General features: G+C 37.4%; 1 protein-coding gene across 1 annotated transcript in view; it reads right to left on the bottom strand.

The window, feature by feature from the left end:
* Positions 1–11285, bottom strand: part of LOC138419547 (zinc finger protein 45-like) — a 65155-nt gene that overhangs the window by 43784 nt on the left and 10086 nt on the right. Inside the window, 3 exon segments of the mRNA XM_069552421.1 lie at positions 7740–7808; positions 7810–7829; positions 7831–9437. Of these exon segments, the coding sequence (XP_069408522.1) occupies positions 7740–7808; positions 7810–7829; positions 7831–9437 (1696 nt within the window).

Below are 11285 nucleotides of genomic sequence, written 5' to 3'. Positions count from 1 at the left end.
AACAGGGGGCACATAAGTGAAGCTATCTTTAATCTCCTGATTCATGTATTGACCACCAGCTCTCTCCATTGCATCAGTACTTTTTCCTCTTTTTTTGCAGTTAAGAAGTAGTAATCCAAAAAGTCACATCAGCACTCCACTTGGAAATTTAAACAGTCTTGTATTTTAAACAAATTAAGACCAAAAAACTTTTTTATTTACTCATATATTTACCTTTTCACATGATCTTCATTCCTTCCCAATGATCTAAATTTCCATTATCAATTCCTTTCAGCTTGAAGAACTTAATTTCTTGGAGTACATGTCTGCTAATGACAAATTTTCATTGTTTCTTTTACTGAAATGCCTTTGTTCTTTATGGATTCTTTTCTTTGCTACTGAATTCTGGGTCTTGTATATTTTTCTGCTTCATTTCTGAAGACAAGTCATTTTTGTCTTCATGCTTCCAAGATTTTCTCATTACCTTCAGTTTTCAGCTGTTTATGTGCCTCAGTACAGTTTTCTTTGTGTTAATCCTTTTTGGATTAACAGGGTTGATTGATTTCCTTTAGGATTGAGTGGCTTGATCTCGTTGTCCAAGAGATTCTCAAGAGTCTTCTCCAGTACCAAAGTTCAAAAGCATCAATTCTTTGGCACATAGTCTTCTTTATGGTCCAACTTTCATATCCATATGTGACTACTGGAAAAACCACAGCTTGAACTATACAGACCTTTGTTGGCAAAGTGTATATGAATCATCACCTATTAATTCTGTTTCTCTGGAGAACCCAGACTAATGCACACAAAAAAGAAAAAATCTCAGCTATGATGGAGCTCAGCAATTATGCCATCCACTGGATGTAACCTATGGAAATTGTTTGAAGGAACTCTTAGGGGAGGGGATCCAGCCAAATGATACTTAAATCACAACTAAGCTTTCAGGGAAAGGGAAATGAAGTGCACATCCAGGAGTGATGCTCCCGCACCTCTGACCTTCCAGTTCCTCTAAAGTCTCCAAGCACTTTCCCTTCTTGGTGTTGGTTTGCAAACTCAGGAGTTTCCAGGTAAAATTCAAAACTGACCCATGTACATGGAGGGCAACAGAATAGGCAGACCACTCCAGATTGTAGGTGGCAGTGTAAATAAGCAAGGGAACTTATGTAGGAGGTTTATCTTGGGCAACTGCAAGCTGTCTACAGAGAAGCCTTAACTGAGTTCAGTCACACTTACTGTCCAGATGGTCTCCACAACACAATATCTCAAGACTGCATCCTTGAAATGGCTCCTAGTATGAGAACATTGAGAAGACTGCACATTCCAAGGAAGGGGGTAGGGAGGAATCTCCAATTGCCAGGGTCCAGCTTTCAGGTCAACCAGTAGTCACGTCCTTTTGATGACCTCTTCCAATAGCCTCCATCTTTTAAAAGGCTGTCAGTGGGACCCTGCAGAGCCTTTTGTTGAGCACCTCTCAGTCCAGCACTAAGGTCCAAATAATACTAACCTGGAGGAGTTCCATGTTGTGAGACAACCCCACAAATTAAGAACATCTATTTATCTGCCCATACCTTTTATTTCTTTGTCAAATTGTGCTCACATGGTGGGGGTCACATTTTCAGGAAGTCTGTATGAAGGAGAAATTTCTTTAACTTTGGTATTACAAAGCATCTTAACATACAGAATTTTGACACATTTTCTCCCTTTTTCTTGTAATTTTCTCCACAACTATTCATAACTATTCATGGACTGCGTGTTGCAGCCCATGGGGTCACAAAGAGTCGGACATGACTGAATGACTGAACTGAACTGATTCATAAACAGACATATTAGTGACAATCATTCTGCCACAAGTCATCATAAGACTCAATTTGTTGTTTAGTCACTAAGTTGTGTCTAACTCTTTTGGGACCCCATGGGCTGTAGCCTGCCATGCTCCCCTGTCCATGGGATTTCCCAGGTAAGAAAACTGGAGTGGGTAGCCATTCCCTTCTCAGGGGGCCTTCCCAACCCAGGGACTGAAACCACATGTCTTGCATTGGCAGGCAGATTCTTTACCACAGAGCCACCAAGGAAGATTCAATCTAAACCATATTAATACATGATAATTTACTATTTTTAAAAGAAATAGATGTAAATTTATAAATTTATATGGCAACTATGAGCGTGGTTATAGGAAAGGTTTATATTTTTCTGTTGGCTGACATCATGGAGATATATTATCTTTGAAATGATTAACTATTGCTCAGCCACCCCCATAAGGTAATACAGGGAAGCCACCTATGTTGTTGCTTATTTAACTTATATGCAGAGTACATCATGAGAAACACTGGGCTGGAAGAAGCACAAGCTGGAACCAAGATTGCCGGGAGAAATATCAATAACCTCAGATATGCAGATGACACCACCCTTATGACAGAAAGTGAGGAGGAACTAAAAAGCCTCTTGATGAAAGTGAAAGAGGAGAGTGAAAAAGTTGGCTTAAAGCTCAACATTCAGGAAACTAAGATCATGGCATCTGGTCCCATCACTTCATGGGAAATAGATGGGGAAAGTGTCAGACTGTATTTCTTTGGGCTCCAAAATCACTGTAGATCGTGACTGCAGCCATGAAATTAAAAGACGCTTACTCCTTAGAAGGAAAGTTATGACCAACCTAGACAGCATATTAAGAAGCAGAGATATTACTTTGCCAAAAAAGGTCCATCTAGTTAGGGCTATGGTTTTTCCAGTGGTCATGTATGGATGTGAGAGTTGGACTGTGAAGAAAGCTGAGCGCCGAAGAATTGATGCTTTTGAACTATGGTGTTGGAGAAGACTCTTGAGAGTCTCTTGGACTGCAAGGAGATCCAACCAGTCCATCCTAAAGGAGATCAGTCCTGGATGTTCATTGGAAGGACTGATGCTAAGGCTGAAACTCCAATACTTTGGACACCTCATGCGAAGAGCTGACTCATTGGAAAAGACCCTGATGCTGGGAAGGATTGGGGGCAGAAGGGGACGACAGAGGATGAGATGGCTGGATGGCATCACCGACTCGAGGCACATGAGTTTGGGTGAACTCCGGGAGTTGGTGATGGACAGGGAGGCCTGGCGTGCTGCGATTCATGGGGTCGCAAAGAGTCAGACATGACTGAGCGAATGAACTGACTGACCTAGGCTATTATGAGCCTGGTAGCTTATACTGTTTTCCCACAATTCTTCCTTTACCATCTGCCTTTGGCATGGCTCATCCCTGCCTCTGTTAATGTTGGGCTTGTCCACTTGACTTGTCTAATCAATAGAATGTGAACTGATCAGGATGGGTGTACAGACTTTAAAGATGCTTTGGCTCAGCATTTTGTGCTTCTGCCATGGACCGTGAAAAGAACATGCCCAAGAATCTGCTGGTCAAAATGAGACATCAGAAACAGAAGAGGAGAATAACCTTTGTGAGTTATTTAACCATGTGAGTTATTTAAAAAATCACCCCCTTCTAAGAAAGCAACTAGAGGTTTTCCACCTGGGGAGCGAGCAGAGAACTAGAAACTCAATATAGGAGAAAAGTGAGACAAATCTCTAATGTGATGGTGGTGGAGATCACAATATCTCTCATGTCAGGCACAAAGGGCAACCAGCCCAGAATGGATCATATTATATGACTCAATATACTTCCTCATTGCTTCAGTCATTTTGGTTCTTTTAATTTCTGATGAGTGTATCCTAACTGTGTTAAACAACTAAAACTCATGGATCATACTGGGAGCTGGAGATGCGAAGACAAAGCTGATTCCATCATAGCCATCAACCAGCTCCCCGTCTAGTGGAGGATAAATGCACACACGATGGGCTACGTGTTAAATCCTGTCCTAGAAATTGTGCAGATACTTTGTGAAACTGTACACACCTAATGCATCCAATGATGTATGAACAAGGAGTGAAGAGATAATGAAAAATTCAAATAGCCAACAGACAATCAGAAAACTGGAAATGTGAACCACAATCATTACAATCAGGTGCCACTGTATATCTACCACAGTAGCAAAATATGTACATATATTTTTAAACTGATGATGCCACATATTGTCAAGGATACAAACACACACTGCTGTTGGGCATGCCAGCTGGTATATTTGTTTGGAAATCTATTTAATACATAGGAGAACTAAACTTATTAAAGCTGAACATGGATATACCCATAAACAAATTCAAGCAATTCTATCTCCCAGTATGCACAGAAAGAAATGTGTATACTTTGAAAGACATGGCTAATTATACAGTCCTATAAGGCATTCTGACTTCCCAACACAGTATCTTCCAGAACACATACTGGAAGATTTTCAATTAGGGACTATGTTGGAATGCTCTTTTTATGTGGATCTTGGCTGGTACTATGAAGATTCCTTAAAGGAACTGTGCTGGATATTCAGTGAAATTGTTGTGTCCGTAAGTAGAAATTCAAAGACAAGAAAATCAACAGATTAAACTAGAAAAATGATTAAGGACCTCCAATTCAAAACAAAACAATCCAATACAGTAATGCAGTTTTAAAGAACAGGTAATCACAAATATATATATATATATATATGTATATATATATATATATATATTCTAAAAGAAAATCATCATATAGTCTCACTCACAAGATGTAAAAATTCTAAATAAAATAGTAAGTGAAATCAAGTAGTGCATCCAACACACACACACACACACACACACACACACACACACACACACCCCAATGGCTAACCTGAGTATACCTAGAAACAGGAGGAAGTCAAAGAGTCTGTCAGTATAAATAATTATCACAGTATAACAATTAAATACAACTGCAGGAAGAGATGATAAAATGGCATTTGATAAAACTCAGGAGCCATGCCTACTTAGACACAACAAAGATATTTACTCATAAGTAACAGAAAACATTAGAAGGCAACTGAAAGTACGATACTGTCTCCTGTCATAGCTAAACAATCAGACTTGGTGACTGAAATTTCCAACTTTATCGTCTCTTTTAGTTATGGTTGCACCTCCCAATGCAGTTTCACACCCTCAAGATGTTAATAAGTCATGAGAATTGGTATTGCCATAGTGAAGTTTGAGATACGCCAACTTAAACACAGTTGAACAATTTTCTTCACTACTCTTTAGTCTTTTGATAAGCTGATAAGGTACTTTAGGTAGTTCCTTAAGAGGGTATTTTAGAAGATGCTGCTTCATAAGCTTCTTTAATCAGAGAATTAATTTCCTTTGTTCCTCAAGTACTGTTAAGCACTGGTGGCTTCTGAGACCTACAATTTCAGAAATGGTAGGATAAGGTGCTATCGCCGTATCGCCTAGTTAACATGCAAATATGGTACCCAGGAGGAGTAAAATACTAACTGGTGATGATATATTCTATTAAAACACTCAAAGTATTCTGCTTTGTGTTACATTTTATTATTACAATTATGTGGAATAATGCTGTCAACCACTAGACCATAAACGACTGAACAGAGATACCATGGATGGCCTATCTGCAAAAATGGACATAGAGGTGAGTGCAGATGAAAACAATGACCAAGATGAACCACAGACATTTGTCAGTCCAGTTCTGATGTAACTGATTTTTTGGAAATCAGTCATTTTTAAAGGGTCAAATTCTGAGTATATAAGCATTCTTTTATTTTATCATAACTAATATACTTTCATGCTGGCACTAAATCATAACAGCTACCCAGATGAAAATGAAGTCACCAATTTTGAGATGCATTCTGATTTACAAATACTAAATTCTTCTTAGAATTAAGTCATTGTATGTAATTTCCTACTCTAAAAGTCACACAAATCTAAGGTGAACTATCAGAATGAATTAAACTCATACTGATTCGTTTTTTTTTTTTTGTCAGTTAGCCTATATTTCCATTTAAACCAGAAAATCTGGGGCTTGGATATTCCATAAAAATTATTTTCTATTGTGCAATCTTACATCTGGATTCTGCTTACTGGTATTTTAATTAAAAATTTTGCATTTACCTGGGTCAGGAAGTTCCCCTGGAGGAGAGCATGGCAACCCATTCTAGTACTCTTGCCTGGAGAATCTCCATGGACAGAGGAGCCTGTCGGGCTGCAGTCCACGAGTTCACAGAGTTGGATGTGACTGAAGCAACTGAACAGGCATGCATGCAAATTCAATTAATCTAGCTTTTGCTTTTTAGAGGCTATCTCCATTTAGTTTTGTTACTAGATATATGTTATCCAGAAGAGATAGCAAAAAATTTGTTTTTCCTCTTGAAATTGATACCTAAGAAGATGACAATTTCCAACTATTGTTTCTACGAAATAGATCTTGGAGCAATTTTTTTCAGTCTTTTCCTTTGCTTATTGATCCAAATATGCTTAAATACATTGTGTTGCCTTAAATTAAAAAAAATTCCATACCTCTAATTATATCTTTTCTTATTAATGATTCTACAATGTTGCCAACTTTCTTGACTTTTCCTTATTCAGATTTACCAAAGTCTGAAGTATTGTTATGCCCAGAGTCCGAGTCCCCAAAACTGAGAGAATAAGATGTCCACAGCAATGCAAAAGCATAAAGGGGTTTATTGCTAGCTCGAGTTAGGGCCCAGGTCTCATCCAGCACAGTGGAATCCAACAAGAGCCCCAAGCTCTGAATCACATCTACTTTTATACAGACGGTTCTTTGTTTGTTTCTGTAACAGCATATCTGATTGGTTAAACTGTAAGCGCGCGCGGGACTTTTAAACCTTGCATCCCTATCTGGATTGGCTCGGGTCTGGCATGGGCGGGGGGCTACGGGGATTTTTCTGATTGGTCTAGCTACACTGCCTGTGGGAGTTCCCAGTGCCTCAGCTTTCCTAGAGACTAAACCTCAGGCCTAGCCTGCCCCTTAGAGCGTGTCCTGGCTCCAGTTTGGTCCTAACAGTATATACATCATACATATCTTATGAAGCATTAAGTATTCTGCTACTCTAATCATTGTCCGAGGAGTGAAGAATTTCTTATTCTAATTAAGTTACTTTGTAACTTGTCTCCTGTTTTAAAGTATGAGTGTTGTCTCTCAACTGATAAAGGACAAAGTTTTCATTTTTAATTTCCAATCATTCGTTGACTGATACTTTTGTAAAATATAATGATAATGTTATGGCAATATCAAATTTCTATAAAAGTTTCCAAACATTTACTCTCACTTTCTGCATTTATCTCATGATTGACCGGCAATGATTTTATAGACTGGCAGAACGTCTCTGGACAATAGCTGGAGTGGTACTTGTCTAAAGGCCTTCCTACAATTCTAATTCAAATGGCTTCTCATTAGGATAAATTCCCTGATGTATTTTAAGATGTTTACCATGATTACAAGTCTTCCCATACTCCTTAAATTCACAGGATTTCACAGCAGTATGAATTCTCTGATATGCAAGAACCAAACTAAATTTAAAATCTTCCCATATCCCTTTAAGAGTTTCTGATGAGCATAATTTTTCCAACACTTATGAGACTTTGTATTATGAATTAAAGATCTTTACACATTTCCTACATTTAAATGGCTTCACATTAGTATAGATGTTCAAAATCATACAGAAGTTGAAAGGCCTTTTCATAGTCCTCATTTTCAAAATATTCCTCACTAATATGAATTTTCTGATATCAGTTATCCATACACAGTTTAGGGTTTTACACATTCCCTACATTCAAAAGGTTTCTCAAGAGTAAGACTTCTCACATTAAGTAAGTTGTCTATACACATACACAGACACATTCTTTCACATTTCTTCAGTCATAAAGTTTCACCAGCATCAGCTGCCCCATTTGAATAGGCTGTCCATATAAAGGCTTCCCCACACTCTTTATTTGTAGCGTTTATCATTATTACATAATTCTTTCATGTTGAACATGGCTTATCCCACAAGTAAAGGTCTTCCCAAATTCCTTACATTGATAAGGTTTCTCACCAGTATGAAATCTCTGATGAACCCTAAGTTGATAGTCATTACTGAAGACCTTCCCACAGTCTCTACATTCATAGTATTTCTCACCAGTATGAACTCTCTCATGTTTAACAAGGCTTGAACCCCAACTAAAGGCCTTCCCACATTCCTTACATTTAAAAGGTTTCTCACCAGTATGGATTTTCTGATGTTGAGTAAGGTGATAGCCACGACTAAAGGTCTTCCCACATTCCTTACATTCATAGGGTTTCTCACCAGTATGGATTCTCTCATGTTGAACCAGACTAGAGCCACAGTTAAAGGCCTTCCCACATGCCTTACATTTATAGGGTTTCTCACCAGTATGAAATATCTGATGTCGAGTAAGTTGATAGCCACTACCAAAGGTTTTTCCACATTCTTTACATTCATAAGATTTCTCACCAGAATGAACTCTCTCATGTTTAACAAGGCTTGAACCCCAACTGAAAGCCTTCCCACATTCCTTACATTCAAAAGGTTTCTCACCAGTATGGATTTTCTGATGTTGAGTAAGGTGATAGCCACGACTAAAGGCCTTTCCACATTCTTTACATTCATAGGGTTTCTCACCTGTATGGATTCTCTCATGTTGAACCAGACTAGAGCCACAATTAAAGGTCTTCCCACATTCCTTACATTCATAGGGTTTCTTGCCAGTATGAAATATCTGATGTCGAGTAAGTTGATAGCCCCAACAAAAAGCCCTTCCACAAATTTTACATACATAAGGTTTCTTACCAGTATGGATTTTATGGTGCTGAGTAAGTTGATAGCCACGACTGAAGGCCTTCCCACATTCTTTACATTTATAAGGTTTCTCACCTGTATGAATTACCTCATGTTTAGCAAGGCTTGAGCCCCAAAAAAAGGCCTTCCCACATTCTTTACATTCATAAGATTTCACACCAATATGAATTTTCTGATGCTGAGTAAGGTGATAGCCACGACTAAAGGCCTTCCCACATTCTTTACATTCATAGGGTTTCTCACCAGTATGAACTCTCTCATGTTTAACAAGGCTTGATCCCCAACTAAAGGTCTTCCCACATTCCTTACATTCATAAGGTTTCTCACCAGTATGAAATCTTTGATGCACAGTGAGTTGATAGGCACTTAAAAAGTCCTTCCCACATTCTTTACATTCAAAATGTTTTTTAGCCATATGAATTCTCTCATGTTGAACAAGTTTTGAGCCATGACTGTAAGCCTTCCCACATTCCTTACAAATGTAAGGTTTTTCTTGATTAGGAGTTCTTTGATGTGCAATAAGAGATTCATGCTTTTTGTAAGTGGGCATTTTTTCATAGCTGATTATCACTTGACTGAAGAATCTCTCTTGGTGTCCCTGGAGCCCCTTGAATCTGCTCTTACATTTCCAGTTATTTTTGAAAATGGATGCCTCGAGCTCAATGGTTTTACTTCTTTCATTTATCTTCCACTGGGAAAAATTTATTTCAAAAATGTCCTCTTTTGAAAATGTATTTTTTGTCTCATATGTCGACTCCAAATCTGAAAGAAAACAAGAAAACCAAAACATTTTATTCCCTTTACCAGAAAAAGAAGTCCTTTATACTAGAAGTAAAGACACATTGAAAATAATACTCATAAGTAAACTGAATCAGGAGACTTAGTAAATTCCTAGGGACAAGCCTCTCTTCTGTTCAACAACAAATTCAGTTGTGACTTTTCAGCTCTTGTGATCTCATCATGTTCTCTCTTTTTTTTTTTTTTGCCTTAAAAAAAATTTATTTCTTATTAAAGGATAATTGCTTTACAGAATTTTGTTGTTTTCTGTCATCATCACGTTCTGATCTGACAGTTTTCTGGAGGATTTCACAAAGGTCATTTTAACAAGTTCCTTATCATCTTCCTTTGTAAACAGTCTCTTAAACTAAAATGTGCCCTTCCACCAATCAAGTCACTAGGCAAAGAATATTAGGATCTGAATTTAGGGCTACTAAGGTGAGTGGAATTTGTGGTTCAAGGTTTATCAAAGGAGAAGCCATGAAAAGGAGCCCCAGGAACCTATGCAGGGCTTCTCCCTTGGATCTGTAACCAAATGTTAGGCATTCACAGGGTGCCTGGGGTATTGACTACAATCAGAGATTCTAGAAGTTGCACACTGGAAGTCAGCCCAGTTCAAATGGAAAGACCTCAATGAACACTCCCAAGCATCTACTTTGAGGCCTCTCAAAGACCATATATTGAAAGTAAGAACCATACCCTGGAGCAATAGTTCTCAAACTTTCTGGTCTCAGTAGACTCTTATACTCTTCAATATTGTGAATCCCTTGCTTGCACATGTGTAAGTGTATCTGCAATACAAGTATACAAATCTAATGTTTTTGCCTATTGGTGATTGTATAATACCTTGGTAAGCTAATAAATGTTGGATGAGTACTGTGGAAATAATTGTGGGAAGCAATTTTAATCAACATTAATTGGGCACAGGCCTAAACTGCACTGACTATTGCTATTTTATTTAATAATTTCTTATTGTTTTGTATACAATAACATTTGGATGTGAAGACTGTGTGTATATCCAGAAGGAAGCCAGTATTTAAACTGACCAAACTAATATTACAATTACTTTGAGATGACCAAATGTAAACTAAAAGGAGTGCACTTATGTACAACTTAGCCTCAATAAGTAGTTCAACAAATATGAATTGAGCTTCCATTATAATTACTTGGTATTTTAATGTTTTTGTTTAAGGCTCAACAGTGACAGTAAATGAATAGAAGTTTAACTTCCTTTTAGCTGTTTTTTAAAAAAAAAAGCATTGAGGACCCAAAAGAGCTTTTGTTTATGTAGGTTATATCTTTTGAAATTAACCATATTCGAAATTAAAACTGAGAAATTTAAAGTTATTAATTTATTTAAAAATGATAAATCATTATGAATTTTATGAAAAGTAACCATATTTGGAAGAAAAATTCCAAAACAAAAAATTAATGAATAACTTCTTAAAATATTTTGTAAGTCTCTTTAATATCTGGCTTAACAGAAGACAACTGGATTCTTTTGCATTCAAACTGGCAATGTTACTTTGGTTGAAGAAATAGCACTGAAGAAAACAGCATATGAAGAAAATCCAGCCTCTAACAGATATGTAATTATAAAATAGCAGAATATTCTATGAGCTTGTTTAAGTAATAGCGGATGCTATTCTTTGATACAGTAAAACATGAGAAGTGATGGTTTCTTAAAAGGTTAGTTCCAAGGTGGAATATGCAACCATACTCATGAATTCTTCATATTATGTTACAGAATCCATTGCACTTTGGATGATTTTTTTTTTACCCATGCATAATTCTGTAATATCATGCACTGGTCATTTGAAAAATACTGGTTCA

The sequence above is a fragment of the Ovis canadensis genome, chromosome 14 (assembly GCF_042477335.2).
Source record: "Ovis canadensis isolate MfBH-ARS-UI-01 breed Bighorn chromosome 14, ARS-UI_OviCan_v2, whole genome shotgun sequence".
In the NCBI taxonomy this organism is placed as follows: domain Eukaryota; kingdom Metazoa; phylum Chordata; class Mammalia; order Artiodactyla; family Bovidae; genus Ovis; species Ovis canadensis.
Note: the sequence above shows the minus strand (reverse complement) of the source record. Positions and strands in the feature narration are given on the sequence as shown.